The 16,906-nt window shown below is 47.4% G+C and overlaps 1 protein-coding gene across 3 annotated transcripts in view; it reads right to left on the bottom strand.

The window, feature by feature from the left end:
* LOC102237135 (plectin) overlaps window positions 1-16,906 on the bottom strand; it is a 49,470-nt gene that overhangs the window by 22,365 nt on the left and 10,199 nt on the right. For 2 of the 3 annotated variants that reach the window (XM_023345195.1, XM_023345196.1), the window contains exons 3-21: window positions 14,940-15,029; window positions 13,280-13,357; window positions 13,122-13,214; window positions 8,871-9,037; window positions 8,001-8,116; window positions 7,823-7,929; window positions 7,529-7,648; window positions 7,361-7,456; window positions 7,144-7,271; window positions 6,656-6,749; window positions 2,337-2,491; window positions 1,832-2,204; window positions 1,672-1,749; window positions 1,436-1,597; window positions 1,255-1,359; window positions 1,090-1,185; window positions 886-1,011; window positions 239-391; window positions 11-165 (exon numbers count right to left, since the gene is read on the bottom strand). In XM_023345195.1, the coding sequence (XP_023200963.1) occupies window positions 11-165; window positions 239-391; window positions 886-1,011; window positions 1,090-1,185; window positions 1,255-1,359; window positions 1,436-1,597; window positions 1,672-1,749; window positions 1,832-2,204; window positions 2,337-2,491; window positions 6,656-6,749; window positions 7,144-7,271; window positions 7,361-7,456; window positions 7,529-7,648; window positions 7,823-7,929; window positions 8,001-8,116; window positions 8,871-9,037; window positions 13,122-13,214; window positions 13,280-13,357; window positions 14,940-15,029 (2,492 nt within the window). Of the gene's footprint in view, window positions 1-10; window positions 166-238; window positions 392-885; window positions 1,012-1,089; window positions 1,186-1,254; window positions 1,360-1,435; window positions 1,598-1,671; window positions 1,750-1,831; window positions 2,205-2,336; window positions 2,492-6,655; window positions 6,750-7,143; window positions 7,272-7,360; window positions 7,457-7,528; window positions 7,649-7,822; window positions 7,930-8,000; window positions 8,117-8,870; window positions 9,038-13,121; window positions 13,215-13,279; window positions 13,358-14,611; window positions 14,648-14,939; window positions 15,030-16,906 lie in introns of all 3 variants that reach the window. The other variant, XM_023345194.1, reaches the window with a different exon arrangement.

Raw genomic sequence — 16,906 nt, 5'->3', positions numbered from 1 at the left:
CCGGTCTTACCCGGCGACGCTGTTCACCGCGTCCTTATTGGTGGGCGGAACCAGGAAGCAGACGGACGGGACCGCCGCCTCGCTGCCGCGGTCGTTCAGAACCCGCCAGCTGAACGGCTGGGAGTTGCTGAGCAGAGCGCACTCGTCTCCTCTGTGGACCGTGATCTGCAGGAGGACCAGAACCGGGTCAGAACGGGGTCAGAGAACGGGTCAGAACCGGGCCAGACGGGCTGCTCACCTCCATCTGCTTGAAGTCGCAGACGGCCTGGACCGGCAGCTTCCCCTTGGTGGCGCTGGCCGGGTTCCTGGGCTTTAACTGGACCACGGTCTTGGCCCGGCGCTTCAGACCCTCCAGGTGGGTTTGAAACTCGGCCAGCTGCTCCTTCTCGTCCTGGAAGAGAAACGGGTCGGGATCCAGAACCGATATGCTGCTGAACAGAACCGGTTCTGATCCAGTTACAGAGCCGATATCCAATATTATTATTGCCTTTATGGCCGATATTTATCAATATTATAGATTTTAGGGACGCCTGAGATATCGGGTTGCTATGTGACAGAGATGGTGATGCAGCAAAGCATTATGGGAGTTTAACTGAAGCACAGATGCAATGGTGACATAAGGAATACGATATCGGTACATATCGGTTATCGGCAGCAATATCGATATGGACATAAGCCCAGACCTTCATATTGGAGCGACCTTATCGGACAACCAGACGGTACCGATACGTCGCACAACAATGGAACACACTGAGCGGCCGAACTAAAACCCAAAGTGGACCCGACGTCCGGCAGTGAAAGCGTCATGAAGAACTCCAGAATAAAAGCATCAAAACAATAAAAACATGTTTGATTCTCAGATGGAGCTGAAGCCGATGGACTCACAGCGGCGTCCTGCAGCAGGTCCTCCAGCCGAGTCACCGTGACGGAGCGGTCGCAGATGTACTTCCTCTTCATCACTTCCTGCATCTTCCTCAGCCTCTCCTCAGCCTCCTTCACGTCGGCAAAAAACTGCAGGAAGAGTTTGGAGCTGAAGGAGCAGACTGACCTCAATCTGACCTCAGGATGACCTCAGGATGACCAGTATACCTGGAAGTAGGCGGTGTTCTCCTTCAGGTGTGTCTCGATGCAGCAGCAGAGCTGCAGCAGCCAGCTCCACTGCGTCTGCAGCGCCGCAGTGAACGCCTGCGGAGGGAAACCGTGTTTCAGTCGATTTCTCTACATCGCCGCTCGCTGTGCGGCACTGCGTCTCACCTCGATGGTCGGCCTGGCCGGGTGTCCGTCCCGCAGAAGCTTGTCTCCAGAGGCCTGGACGCCGTTCACCTTCTTCTCCCGCAGCTCCAGCTCTCGCATCAGGCCCTGCAGCAGACAAACAGCCGGGTTCTTATGGCCGCAGCGCCACGCGGCGGGCCGCACGTAGGCGCCAAACGCTTACCGAGTAGCTTTCCTTCTTGGAAGCCATGTTGGAGTTCTTGTCGCTCCAGTCGTAGTTGATCTCTTCCTCCTCTTTCTCGTTCAGCCACATCAGCTCCTTGGTGGCTGCGCTGACGAAGGCGTGCAGCTCCACCAGGTGGCGCAGGCGAGCCTTAGAGGCGCTCTGCAGAGAGGAAGAGGGTTTGTGATGGTGGAAACGCTGGGAGGCAGACAGGAAGTGCTTGTTGTGTTGCTCACCAGCAGCTTTCCGTACTGCAGCTCCAGTTTTCCCAGATATTCCCGGTACGCAGCCTTACTGGCCGGAGAAATCTGACCCTGCGGAGTCAGAAACAACGAGATGAAGACTCCTCTTCCTCTTCCTCACCATCAGTCCTCAGCAGGTCTCTGTCCGCCGTACCTCGTCGGCCTTCGCCCTCTCGATCTTGGAGCGAAACTCCTCCACGGACTGGTGCAGGCCCCGGTGGCTGCCCAGCTGCGTCTCCACGTTGGGCAGGTCGGAGCCCCACTCGCCCTCCTCCACCCGCTTCTGGTTGTCCTCCACCCAGCCCAGCAGGTCCAGCACGTAGCGCAGCGTGACCTCGTCCAGCTCCGGACGCACCCTGGAGGACTGCTGCTGGACCTGGGAGTGGACCTGAACTGGGATCTGGGTCATGGGGATCTGGGTCATGGGGATCTGGGTCATGGGGATCTGGGCGGTGGTCACGCCTGACTTCAGCCGCAGGTTGTACTCACTGCGGACGTTTACGAGCCTCTCATGGAGACGATAGACTCTAAAAGAGCCCAGAAATGATCACATCAATGTCTTGAAGGAAGAATTTCAGTAAAACTCTCCATCAGCTGGCAGCAGGAGCAGCGCAGGATGAAATGCTGCAGCCTTCAGGTCCGTCAGAAACAGCATTTACCTGCGATACATCTGTTCGGCCTGCAGGTGGCGTCCATCTTTCAGCAGCTGGACGTCATTGAAGAGCAAGCGGATCATTCCCTCTGCTTTCTCCAGGTCTGCCTCCACCTCTGCTGTGTGCTGAGTCGGTTTCCCAGAACTCATCATCCTCACATCCTGCAGCAAACAGGAAGTTCAGCAACCTGACGCGCTTCACGCCGTGGGACGGAAAACTCTCAAGATTTCTCCCTGATTCGCCTCACTGGAAAACACTGACTGCTGAGGACGACTCCACACAACCGCCTCTTAAACTCACCTGATCCCTTAAAAGGCTGGTTGGTAAAAACAATAAATTCATTCAAGGAATTTTAAAAATCTATTTCTATTTAAACGAGTCAGTTTTTCTTAAGCAAAACCTTTTCAGTCTGGAAATATTTAAATATGACTGGAATTTATGAAGTGATCAATTTCTAATTAGCCATTGAGTCTACGCCTTTTAAACCGAGTGTCTGATTGGTTTAAAGTGTGCTAGCTCCGCCTCCACACTTTGATACGTGTGACTGACATCAAATAAATTCTTGAAGTGCTGTAGTGCCAAAATGCAATAAATAAATAACTGATTAAATAATTCTTACAATATTTATTGTTCCTGTGCTGAAGAACACAACGAATTAATTCAAAGATTAACATTCAACCATCAGACTCAGTGGGCGGGATTAAAACGGTTTCTTTTTTTTTTTCCTTTTTTTTTCTCCGAAGAGTTTTTGCGGCGCTAGCGGCTCGTATCTCTTCCACAGCAGGCAGACAGGAAGGAGGGTGAGGAAGACATGCGGCAAAGGTCGTCGGGACCGGGAGTCGAACCCGCGACGTCCGCGTCGAGGACCAAGGCCTCCAAACGTGGGGAGTGCTAACCCGCTGCGCCACCACAGCACCCACCATTAAAATGGTTTCTATAGAGACCCTGACATCTGATTGGCTGCTTCAAAGACTTCAGAAAGTCTTGTTCCCAGTCTGCTGTGGCTTTGAGGGCAATATCTGTCCTGAAAAGTGTAAAAATAACTTGTACAACATAATTACTTTAACTTATAAAGTTTTAAATGGATTAGCTCCCCCTTATCTTCTGGACCTTTTAAAATTTCAGTCTGTGTCCAGAACCCTACGTTCAAATTAGGGTTATTCCGGTGCCAAAGAAACCTCAAGTCACCTCTTTCAACGATTACCGGCCTGTGGCACTGACTCCCATCATGATGAAGTGCTTTGAAAGGCTGGTAAAAGAACACATCGTCTCCAGACTCCCCTCCACATTCGACCCGTTCCAGTTTGCCTACCGCCGAAACCGCTCCACTGAGGACGCCATCTCCTCCGCCCTACACCTGAGCCTGGCTCACCTGGAGGAGAAGAACACTCATGTGCGGATGTTGTTCCTGGACTTCAGCTCAGCGTTCAACACAATCATCCCACAGCATCTGGCAGGAAAACTGGGACACCTGGGCTTCAGCACCCCCCTGCGCAACTGGCTGCTAGACTTCCTCACCGACAGACCTCAGTCAGTCCGGATCGGACAACACACCTCCGATGTCATCACCCTCAGCACAGGCTCCCCTCAGGGCTGCGTCCTGAGCCCTCTGCTGTTCACTCTGATGACACACGACTGCGTCCCCAGGTTCGCCACCAACCACATCGTGAAGTTCGCAGACGACACAACGGTGGTGGGCCTCATCAGAGACGACAACGACCTGGACTACAGAGAGGAGGTGGAGCAGCTGGTGGACTGGTGCAGAGACAACAGCCTGATCCTGAACGTTGACAAGACGAAGGAGATGATCGTCGACTTCAGGAAGAACCGGTCCAGCCACGCTCCACTGCTCATCAACAGCTCGGCTGTGGAGGTGGTCAGCAGCACCAAATTCCTGGGGGTGCACATCACAAACGACCTCACCTGGACTGTGAACACCACGTCTCTGGTCAAGAGGGCACAGAAACGCTTGTACTTCCTGCGGAGGATGAGAAGAGCACACCTGCCCCCGCCCATCCTCAAGACGTTCTACAGAAGCACCATAGAGAGCATTCTGACCAGCTGCCTCTCTGTGTGGTGTGGAGGCTGCAGCGCCTCCGACTGGAAGAACGTGAGGAGAGTGGTGCGGACAGCAGAGAGGATCAAAGGGGCCCCCCTTCCCTCCATTCAGGACATTTCATCCCAGCGCTGCGTGTCCTGAGGCCGAAACATCATCAGTGACCCCTCGCACCCCCACCATGGACTGTTCTCCCTGCTGCCCTCTGGAAAGAGGTTCTGCAGCATCCGGTGCAGGTCCACCAGGTTCTGAAACAGCTTTTTCCCACTTGCCATCAGACTGCTGAACTCTTAACTGGACTGCACTTAAAAACTGGTCTCCACTTTATACCTTGCACATGTACAGAGCTAAATAACTTCTATTTTACTGTCAGTCCTGCACTTTATATTCTATATTCATATTTATATTCATATTTTATACTGTATTTTATTTTATTCTGGAGTAACCTCACAACATTGGAACCTCAAAACATTGTCCTGAGCCGTATGCAACGAAATTTCGTTCTGTATTCACCCTGTGCATGCAAGATGATAATAAAGTCAGTCTAAGTCTAAATAATCAGCTGTTACTGACAGTTCCTCGGACCTGACTTCAGAGGAAAGGAGATCGGGCTTTTTCTGTTGTTGCTCCTCTTCTATGGAACAATCTTCCTTTCCAAATTAGATCTGCAAACAGCCTGGATCATTTTAAATCGCTTCTTAAAACTCATTTTTATTCCTTAGCATTTAATTGAACTAGTGTTTTGAAACTCTGTTTTTATTCATTTGTGTTATTGTCAGTCTTGTACAGCACTTTGGTGCAGTTTTATGCCTGTTTTCAAAGTGCTATATAAATAAATTTGACATTGACAATTAAATTGGTGTTATTTATTTACCACAAACTCACCCAAAAAAGGTTTTGGATGAGCTAATATAGTTAATATAAATATCAGCATATATATTAACTAAATGCTGAACTATTTTATCATTGTTTTATGCAGGAGGACAAACTACTTGGATTTAGGTCTTAGCTTGCTGTTTGAAGCAGCCAATCAGACGCCAGGGTCTCTTTAAAAGCAGCCAATCAGACGCCAGGGTCTCTTTAAAAGCAGCCAATCAGACGCCAGGGTCTCTGTAGAAGATGCTCTGATCCCGCCCACTGAGTCTGATGAGTGAAGTTGACAGTTTAAATGAATTTATGAAAAATTATTAAATCATTAAATATTTATATGCAGTTTTAAAAATTAAATCAAAACATTTATTTGTGGCACATATAATTAATTCTATATTGGATCTATTATTTCTGTATTTCTATCTTAATAAATTAGTGACACATTTAATAATTAAATAATAAAGAATTAATTTTAATATTCTACGGCATTTTTATTACGACGTATCTAATATTATTGTTAATAATTAACCCTCCTGTTATGTTGGTCTCTGGGGTGCAGCAATAATGTTCGTGGGTCAGTTTGACCCGTTGAGTCTTTAATCATGAAATAGTTTCGGAAACCAAATAATTCCTCCAAAACACTTTTGGATTTGACTATTAACTCCAATACTAACCATTTCAATCAATATTTGTGCAATGATGTTTTTTATTTCTAACAAATTAAGGATCAATGATGACAACTTACTCATTTACTCATTTGGACATAAAAAATGTAATTTACATTTAACCCTAACCACTGAAAAAACCTACACAAAAAACAATAATTATCCTTGAAATGGATCTTTTGTAAATTCTTTTATATTACATTTTGAATTTTTTTCAAGAAGTGATCTTTATAATTGAACTTGAGACACATATAGTGTTCTGGGTCAAATTGACCCGCTGATTAAAATCAAGACAAATGAGTCATGAAGAGATTATTAATGTTTCCTCCACTTCTGCTGAGTGGGTGGAGTTTGGATGAACAAGTGAAGTAAAGAGAATAGTGACAAAGTGTGTGTGTGTGTGGGGGGGGGGGTGTATATATGTGTGTGTGTGTGTGTGTGTATGTGTGTGTGGTGAAATATGTCTCATAGCTGCAAGGAAACATATAAATTAAACATAGAAAAAATACATCCAACTATTTTACTTTAAAATTGGTTAATTTGACCTGCACATTAACAGGAGGGTTAATCATACATGATTTGTCTTTTATTTTAAGTACAGATTTACAATTTTATCTGAATGACCAAATTTACAAATATGTATCTATTTCCTTAATGAACGTAGCCCTCTGCTGCCCCCTGCAGCACCAACGAGGCATTACAGCAGCACAGGTGGACGTGTTGGAGTTGCTCACCGTCTGCAGCAGCGTCTCCACCTGGTTGAGCTGCTCCTCACACACCCCCGACTCCATCTGGACCTTACTGACGATCCTCTGGAGTCGCTCCAGCCTGCAGCGAGGAGAAGAGGTCAGAGGTCAACATACATCACAGAAAAGGAGGAGGCAGAGGAGTGGGCACTCACTGCGTCCTCCTCTGCAGCACATAATGGTAGCCCTGATGCAGGAAAGCCATGATGTGAGTCTCAACTGAGCGCGGCCGAAGCCACAGGGCTGGAAGCGCCGCCCCGCCGCCATGTGACGAGGAAACGTTTATGTTTTCTCCATGGCGATGAGACAGAGTTATGTGCTTCCTTTAATTTGATGTTTTACTTCCTAACCAACCAAACAATGTTTGATGTGTTTGGACTCATCAGGGGATGAGTCACGGTCCGGTGCCGTGTGGTGGTGAACCGTGTTGCTCTGCAGCATGTGACTCTGCGTTGCGTTGCCTGCGGTGCCCCTACCTCTCGAACTCGGTCCGGAGGAGGCGCTCTCGCTCCAGGATGCCCACATGCAGACGCCCCCACTCCTTCTCCACGTCCAGCGGATGGTAGCCAGGAGGAACCTTCACCAGGCCGGTCTGCACGGCGCCCTGCGGACAGAAACGCCATGAGTCCGGGTCCAGGTCCTGGTCCGGGTCCGGGTCAGGGCCGCTCCGTCGGGGGAAACAGGGGAACTCACCTCAAACGACTTGAAGATGTGTTTGGAGCGGTTCTTGTCCGCCTCTTTGGCCGGCAGCTCGGTTTCCTTGAACTTCAGGAACTGGCGCCAGAGAACCTGAGGAGGAGACGCAGACGTGAGTTGATCATCCGGCTCCTGGTTCAGGGCGAAGCCGGGCGACGCGGCCACCTCCATCTCCTCGTAGCTGCTGGGGAACTTCCTCTCCTGAAAGACCAGGATGTGGTGGCGGATCCACTGCAGCAGCACCGTCACCACCTCGTAGAACTCCTGCCAGCGCAGCTCCAGCTCCTGCTCACAGACAAACCACTTTACCTCTCCAGGAGAGACGGGAAGACCAGAACCAGGACCGGTTCTGGATCCATAAACACACGAGGTTCAGATGCTGCTCATCTGCTGACAGATTTCCAAACATCTAGCTCCGGTTCATCTACCAGCGCCTCCAGGAAACGGATCAGAACTCACGTTGGCCTTGACCCCGTCCTGGACGTCCGGGACGCGGGGCGTGGCGTCGTACAGCGAGGAGACGTACGTGATGATGGACTTCTCATCTGGGTGGGGAACGTCCACATCTGGACAGGAACACGGAGCGGTGAGACCCTGCCGGACCCGAACCCTGCTGGGAGGTTCTGGTTCTGCTCACCTTCTGGGTCCAACAGCCTGGTGACTCCCAGCTCTCGCTCGGCCACGCTGAAGGCCTGCTCCAGGTTCTCCTGGTTGGTCTGCCGGTACACCTGGTTCATGTCGATGAGGCCGGGCCTGCACACAGCCAGAGAGGCGCCGCACCGGGTCAGAACAGAACCTTTAACCACCCGACGCCAGGCGACCCCACAGAGGGTCAGTCTGACCGGGAAACCAGAAACCAGGAAGTCCTCCAGCAGTGGGACACGGGCAGCCCTCCGACCGGATGGAGGAACCGGTTAAATCCAGAGAAACAAGATGCTACAAAAAGATTAATTATCACTTTAATCCAAACTTTAACAATAATAATGAACCAAAGAGAAAAATTAATGTTTGAATTGAAGCTCAGAGCCATTAAACCCGAAACAAAACCAGTTGGTTTCTATTGATCACCAGCAGGATAACCAGTGAATTTAATCAGATGTGCAGCTTAACGCCGTCTAACCTGGACTTTAGTAGCACAGTTAGCATCAGCGCTGCTGTGGCTTGTTGCTATGGTAACGTTGCGGCGACGATGCAGCGACTCCGAGGGAAGTTCAGAAATATTCAGAGCTGCAGAGGAAGGAGCTTCTTTCCACTGAACCCAGTATCGCTACTGCTTCCTCAATATAAGGAACTTTTCCTGCTGCGCTGCAGCAGAACGTCCAGAACCTCTACCAGACCCGGTCCGACTGCATGGGAACCATGTTCAGGTCAGATTACAGCCTCCGAACCCGCAGTGACCAACACCGGACCCTGAAATATGCACGACGTCCAAGAGCAGATCTCTAGCCTCAGAACCAGACCCGGTCCAGACCGGTTCTGGACCGGGTCTCACCTGCTGTGGCCTCACCTGTGCCTGTGGATGACGGCGTTGAGCAGCCGGCCGTCCCTCCAGCTGGTGGTGAAGTTGTCGCAGCGCAGCCCCTGGTAGCCCTCCACCATCCGCTGGGCCCACAGCAGCAGACGCTCCTTGGCCGTCATGTCGGCCGACTGGCCGTTCACCTGGATGTCCGAGATCTGGGGAGACCAGCAGCACACGGTCAGAACCGGAACCAGACCCAAGTCTGGAACAGAACTACCACACTACGTTTCTGCTGAACAAGGTCACGACTTCCAGCTAATCGGTTTTGAGAATCGGCCATTTTGTTTCCTGTCGGTGATTTTGTAGTCCAAGTTCAGTTGTGCTGAAGTTGCAGGTTAGCGAGTCGAACCGTTCAGTAATGCGTGTATTAACGCTCAGGAGTCTCACATCGCCGCCGGCATCAGAGCCTCTTCTGGTTAATGTCAGTTTTCTCAGGAATGTTCCCACATCAGAGGGGAAAGTCCGTTTTTGGACTGAAGGACGAGTGTTTCAGGAACCTCCGCCAGGATATCAGGAGGGATTTTCTGAAAGACTTGGTCTGATTGAGGGTCAGTTCCTTCTCTATGGAAACGAGAGACACGGCGAAGCGCTAAGCTGCTAATAACGCTAAAGTGACAGCAAAGCTGATTTCAGACACGAATGCTGTGTTGGTAATGACGTCCTGGCCATTGGTCAGCATTGAGCCTCCTGTTAGCGCTGTGTGCTAGCTGCTAGCTGCCTCCTGGAGGATACAACTGTTCTGCATGCTTTGGATATAATTATTAGTTTTTGCTGATTTTGTCTTGGGGAACAAAAATGATCCAAATGCATTCGGCGACGTCCTTCGTTTAATGCATTCATATTGTGGTAGCATTAATATGTGAATAGTTATCTGACATGCATGGGCTGTAGTTAAACTACGCTCCATATTGTAGCTAGTTGGTGTGGATGCAGAGGGAGTAAATCCAGTCACACCATCACTGCCATGCCTTCATGTGAATGCGCGGTTCTGCAGGTTCTGCTGCTCTGGGTCAGACTCTGGCTCCAATATGTAGAAAGTTTCTCTGCCGGTAGATAATCGCTGCTACCGAACTACAGAAATGGCCGAAGGGGGTGGAGTGGAACCTGGAGGGTGGAAATGTCTCCTTCACATTTAAAAAACCCAGTTTCTGTAAAACGCCTCAGAACAGGAGAAACGAGGAATTCAGACCGAAGCATCGCAGTTCTACTGTCTACAGAGCAGAAGGGAAGGATTTCAAGCTCACTTTAAATCTGCAGTTTGAAATCGTTTGACGCTCCGGACGGTTCTGCCTCCATCTTCATCTGGTTTTCAGTTATTTATGATCCAATCCGACCTTTCCAGAACTCATGACGCCCATAAATCTGGCCTGGCTGTGTTGTGATGAATCGGAACCAAACAGAACCTGGAAGTGTGAGAAAGCGGGCTTTGTTTTCTGAGCTGCAGCGTTTAATGCGCCCACAGGCAGCCGCTAATGGCTGCTGGACCGAGAGACGGGAAAGTTTTATTGGTGCTAGGAGGAAAAACTCTGAGTCACACGAGAATCCCAACGGAACATTTCAGAGAACAAAAACAACTTTCTGAGGTTTTTCCAGGACTCTGAGCTTCTGGAACCAGTTTAATCCCAGTGCTTTGGAGAGTTTAATCTGGATTATTCCTGCAATGAGACATAACATCTAAAACTCTCAGTTCAGGTCTAATTATCAGTTTCCAGCTGCAGCTTCAAAACATTTTCATCGTTCGGTTCATTTAACAAACTGCTGAAACCTGCAGAGACTTCCTGTTTGTAGAGATCCGGGAAAGTGGAGGCGACTGGGATTATTCCCCGCAGGCGGATAATCTCCTCCTGCTGCCGCTCTCGACCGGTTTCGTGGCTGAGTCAGAGCATAACTCATCACTTTATATATAAAACAGGAAGGGCGGAGACGATGGGAAAGGAGGAAACCCCAAGCCTGGCCGGGTCCAGAATGAACCCAAACCCGATCCGGACCTGGGAGCAAAGCCGGAGCTAAAGGGACTCTGCCACGTTGGACCGGTTTTCCGACAGAACCTCTAAGATGTTCTGATCCGTTGGAGGTTTGGGATTTATCGCTCTGCATGTCCGGGTGAAACCTACTGGAAGGATCTTTCCAGGCAGCCCGACTGGAGCTGCGGGTCGACACCAGAACCGGCACTTCCTCCAGGCAGGAAGTCGACTTAGAAACTTAGAAACCGAAGTTCAGGGAAACGGCGTTTTTTCACTTTCAGCAGGCAGAAAATGGGATGAAATGGAAATGTAGAAAACACTTTGGGAGTGGTGGGACTTCAGACATTCTGGCCTGGTGAGGAGAGCTGGATGAAAACCAGGAAACCTGGTTAATATGTGCCCTAAACTCCACTAGGAGGTTTCTGCACCTCCACCATCACCTCCACCTCTCTGTGAAGCAGAAAAACACCTTCAGTATTTTCATCAGTATTTTGTGCCAAAAATTTCTCCAGCTGAACAAAAACAAAACTGAAGTTATTATTTTTGGACCCAAAGAGGAACGATCTAGAGTTATAGATCTAGAGCTATAGATCTAGAGTTATAGATATAGAGTCATAGATCTAGTTATAGATCTAGAGTCATAGATCTAGTTATAGATCTAGAATTATAGATCTAGAGCTATAGATCTAGAGTTATAGATCTAGAGTTATAGATCTAGAGTTATAGATCTAGAGTTATAGATCTAGAGCTATAGATCTAGAGTTATAGATCTAGAGTTATAGATCTAGAGCTATAGATCTAGAGTTATAGATCTAGAGCTATAGATCTAGAGTTATAGATCTAGAGTTATAGATCTAGAGCTATAGATCTAGAGCTATAGATCTAGAGCTATAGATCTAGAGTTATAGATCTAGAGCTATAGATCTAGAGTTATAGATCTAGAGTCAATGCACAGCTTCAGTTATTACAACTGAAAACCAGCGATCAGGCTAAAACCTGGGAGTAGTGATGGACTCTGACCTGAACCTCCAGAGCCACATAAAGACAGTTACAAAGTCGGCCTTCTATCACCTGAAGAACATTTCCAGGATTAAAGGACTAATGTCTCAGCCAGATCTAGAGAAACTCATCCATGCCTTCATCTTCAGTCGTATTGATTATTGCAACAGCGTCTTCACAGGTCTGTCCAACAAATCAATCAAACAGCTGCAGCTGATCCAGATGCTGCTGCTGGCGTTCTGACTAAAACCAGGAAGATAGAGCACATAACACCAGTTTTAAAGTCCCTCCACTGGCTCCCTGTAGCTCAAAGAATAGACTTTAAAATACTGTTGTTAGTTTATAAATCACTGAACGGCTTAGCACCACAATACATTAAAGATCTGCTGTTGTTGTATCAACCTTCCAGACCTCTCAGGTTCTGGTTCTGGTTCTGCTCTGCATCCCCAGAACCAGAACCAAACGAGGAGAAGCAGCTTTCAGCATCTATGCACCACAAATCTGGAACAAACTTCCAGAAAACTGTAAAACAGCTGAAACACTGACTTCCTTTAACTCTCGACTAAAAACCCACCTGGTTAGGATTGTATTTGAAATGTAATCAATTACAAATTTATTGATGGAACTTGACTTAATCCTGTGTTTTGATTATTGATTCTATGTTGAAATTGCACAAAAATCTGTGAGGGACGACGGAGTCCCTGCTCCACATTCAGTGAAAGAGGTGAACAGAACCTGGTGCCAGAAGCCCATTAAAATTCTGTTTACATTGTTTTAAACTGTGTGATTGTGAGTGGGAATAAAAATAGCAACAGGTATTTTGTTCCATATAACACAGTAGGAGTGTAACAGGTAAACCTTTATGGATGCAAACTCCACTAAAAACCCACCTGTTTAGGATTGTATTTGAAACATAATCAATTACAAATTTATTGATGGAACCTGAATTAATGTCGTGTTTTGATTACTGATTCTATCTTGCTTTGTGTTTCTGTGTTTGATATGATGTAAAGTTCTTTGAAATGCCTTGCTGCTGAAATGTGCTATACTAATAAAATTTGATTGATTGATTTGATTGATCAACACAGGACAAAAACCAACTACCCGCCATCTGGTTTACCAGGACTAAAAGGTGAGCGAAGGACGGCTGAACGGATTTATCACCAGGAAATCGTAACAAACTTAAAAACACAGAAGCTTAAGCAAAAACGGAGCATTTTATCACAAGAAAGCCGAAGAAATCTGGAGTTTAAACGTTGCAATTCTCCTGGATTACCTGGAAGTGAAGGATGATGGTCCATATGAGGCCCAGGGTCAGCTTGGGGTTTCCATCTGCGATGTCATCGTTTCTGATGTTAACCAGTTTGACCTGAAAAAGGGGTTGGGGTTAGAGTTAGGGTGAAGAGGGCGCCGTCCGTCCAGAATGACCCTCACCTGTCTGTGCTTGAGGAAGTCCAGAGCGATCTGGACGTTCTGCAGCTTGTGGAAGCGCATTCGGCCCTTCTCCCGTGGCTGCAAGAGACCACAGAGGACACAGACTAAACTCTATGGTCCAGTGGCTAGCTACACTAACAACTATGCTAGTCATGGTGCTGGAGGTCAGAGGTGAAACTCTGCATGTTTGTGGTCAGATCTGACACAGAGATGCATCACATATGGAGCCAAGATGTCTGCGGGTGACAGCATGAAGATGGATGAGAAACATTCCAAGATTCTCCAGATCACAGGTTGGTTTCCCTTAGAAACCAGCCTGGTATTAGCAAGTATTAGCTAACCCGGTTTCCCTTAGAAACCAGCCTGGTATTAGCAAGTATTAGCTAACCTGGTTTCCCTTAGAAACCAGCCTGGTATTAGCAAGTATTAGCTAACCTGGTTTCCCTTAGAAACCAGCAGCTCTCCGCTGTGTCTATCCGGAGGAAAAACCATTCCCTGTTTCAGCAGCTGCAACAGATTCCAGAAGGATCTAAAGCTGGACTGAAGCGTCTCACAGCTGCACTACTGAATAATAATAATAATGACAATAATCTCACATTAAAATCATTATGGTCATAAGCCTATGATAAAGGGTTGAGATGTCTGTGGTTGAACTGGTTTCTCTAGATCTTGTAAATGATGGAGCATTTTTGAATTTGGTGAAATAAAGAAGATGATCATCAGCGTACGGCTGAACTTCACTGGCTCGTTCAGGCACAGTCTGACTCTAAACTCTTAGATTATTTGGTTTATTAAAAATCTCAGAATGGTGCTAGCATCTTTTTTTAATTTAACATAAGTCAAAGTGAAAAAGGAAGAAACGATTTACAACAACAAAATCATCTGTTAAATCAGAACGTTTTAACTGAGCTCAGAAAGCACAAAATAATAACAATAATTATTTCTTTTGGTTATATTCTAAAACCAAAAGAAAAACATGAAAATCTTCATATTGCCTCATTCATCTCATTGTTTCTGAATATCTTCATTTAAAATACACTGCTGCTCATTTTTCTGTTTTGGGATTAAAATCAGCAGCAGTAAATTAGCATCAATATTTCTCCTTGGATCTTTTAGTTCTGCTCTAGTTTTATTTCTGATTTGATCTTCCAGTACCATCTGAGTTGACCTTTGACCCTCTAACATGCCTCCTGATGCTGCCATCACCAGTGATCAGAGGACGGTGAGGATGAGGGTTTGGGGTGACGGCCAACATGCAACGACCGGCAGAACGCCACCTGGTGGTGGCGCATGCCACGCCCGCCTCCCACCTGCAGTCCAGGCGCCACTCACCAACCGCACGCTCCTCACAACGTCGCGCTCCCTCGGCTACAGCCGGAGCGTCGCGAGACGGGAAGGCAGAGGGCAGAGGTCAGAGGTCAGGGTAAGCAGACAGCAGTTAGAAGAAAGAAAAGAAAAAGGCTCAAACAAAGACAGAGAAGTGCAGAACGGTTACAAGATGGAAGCCAGAAATGAAATTAGTGTTTCAACGTGAGCTCAGCCTCAGCAGGACCTGAACAGATCTACAAGTCATGCAGATGTGGAGACAGGGCCGCTGCTGACCGGGGGCCTCCAGGGGGACAGAGACACTGGGGGGACAGAGACACCGGGGGACACTCACCAACGTCTCTCCAGACAGGACCTCCAGCAGGGAGATCAGGTTGTGTCCGTCCCTCAGGTCTTCATAAAGGTCGGTGACGTGGCGCTGGGCCTGCAACAAAACACCTGACGGGTCAATCACCTGTTGTTACAATGTTATTAGCTAACCTGGTTATTAACCTGTTATTAGCTAACCTGGTTATTAGTCTGTTATTAGCTAACCTGGTTATTAACCTGTTATTAGCCAACCTGGTTATTAGCCTGTTATTAGCTAACCTGGTTATTAACCTGTTATTAGCTAACCTGGTTATTAACCTGATATTAGCTAACCTGGTTATTAGCCTGTTATTAGCTAACCTGGTTATTAGCCTGTTATTAGCTAACCTGGTTATTAGTCTGTTATTAGCTAACCTGGTTATTAACCTGTTATTAGCTAACCTGGTTATTAGTCTGTTATTAGCTAACCTGGTTATTAACCTGTTATTAGCTAACCTGGTTATTAGTCTGTTATTAGCTAACCTGGTTATTAACCTGTTATTAGCTAACCTGGTTATTAGCCTGTTATTAGCTAACCTGGTTATTAACCTGTTATTAACCTTGTCTCATCACAGCTCCAAACATGATCCAACAGGACACAGACAGCTATTAGCTCAAATATATTCATACAGCCTCGACCGCTGATCAATAAAAATAGAAATTAGATTCCAACTAGACAATGGTTATTTGTCTAGTTGAATTTGTTAATCACTCAAAGACATGAAGGAACTAATGTCACAAAAAGCAAATCAAACTAAATATAATTCAAATTGATTTTAGAGTTTTAATAGACGGACAAATTAAAAACGGACTCCGATTAAATCACAGGTCTACGTCCGACTTCAGGAATGAAGAAACTAAGCAGATTTTCATGTTTTCATTTACGGTTCAGCTTCTCATCTTCAGCGGATAAATGGAACAAAACTGCAGAAAATTGTCTTGAAGATGTTAGACAGCAGGAAAAGAGGGAGGTTAGGCGGGTCAGGGAGAGGCAGACATGCAGGCAGGAGCGACCGGGTCCTACCTCGGCCTTCCAGTGCTGATGGGAAGGAGGGATGGAGGAGGACAGGAGGAATGAGAGGATGAGAGAAGAAACAGTTTGCTGTGAGAAGATGGAGAACCTCATGGAAATGTTAAAGAAACAGCACAGACAGTGTTTCTGTTCCAGATCTGCTTTAAAACTTCAGGAAGAGCCTGAGATGAGAACCGGCTTCCATGTTTCGTCCTGCGACTGCTGCAGGCAAAACCCCCGAAAAACCTCACCAAACTTTGCTGCACATAAAAAAACTGAAAATATTTAAATTCTGCTGCTTTTTTCCAAAGAAGAAACGTTGGAGCTTAGTGCTGACAAAACTTTTCCATGAATCCGTCAACTGGACATATTCCAAAAGGTTTTCCTTTCTGAGCCTCTAAGACTCGTTGAAACGCCAAGGTCTGCTGCGCGGGCTCACACACATACACACACACACGTACTCCCCCCCGCACACACACACACACACACACAGATGAAACTGTCTGGTGTGTTTAACAGTTCTCTATTGTTCAGGTCCGTTTGGGCCCGACTGCAGATTAGCCTAGCTGTAACGTTAGCGCTTCCTTTTTATGTTTAGCGTTTGTCCAAAGAAACGAGACAGAGCAGTGGAACGGAGCGGTTCTGGTCCAGGTGGGAGCGGGCCGTATGCAGAGACAGCTGGCTGGTCTGGACCTAGCAGAGTCAGTCCGGTTCTACAGGAACCGGACTGACTCTGGAGCAGTCTCTGGTTCGCTTGGCGTTCACATTCAAACCTAACCGGAGTTCACTTTGAACGGACCCAGACCGAGGTTTGGAGGACCAGAGGTCAGAGGTCGACTAGCGTTCACACCTCACCAACCGAACCGGACTTTGACTAGACACACGGTCCGGAGTCGGGTTAAGGAACCAGTGGGGACGGGTCCTGGATGTGAGATGACCGG

The sequence above is a fragment of the Xiphophorus maculatus genome, chromosome 13, assembly GCF_002775205.1.
Source record: "Xiphophorus maculatus strain JP 163 A chromosome 13, X_maculatus-5.0-male, whole genome shotgun sequence".
Lineage (NCBI taxonomy): Eukaryota > Metazoa > Chordata > Actinopteri > Cyprinodontiformes > Poeciliidae > Xiphophorus > Xiphophorus maculatus.
Note: the sequence above shows the minus strand (reverse complement) of the source record. Positions and strands in the feature narration are given on the sequence as shown.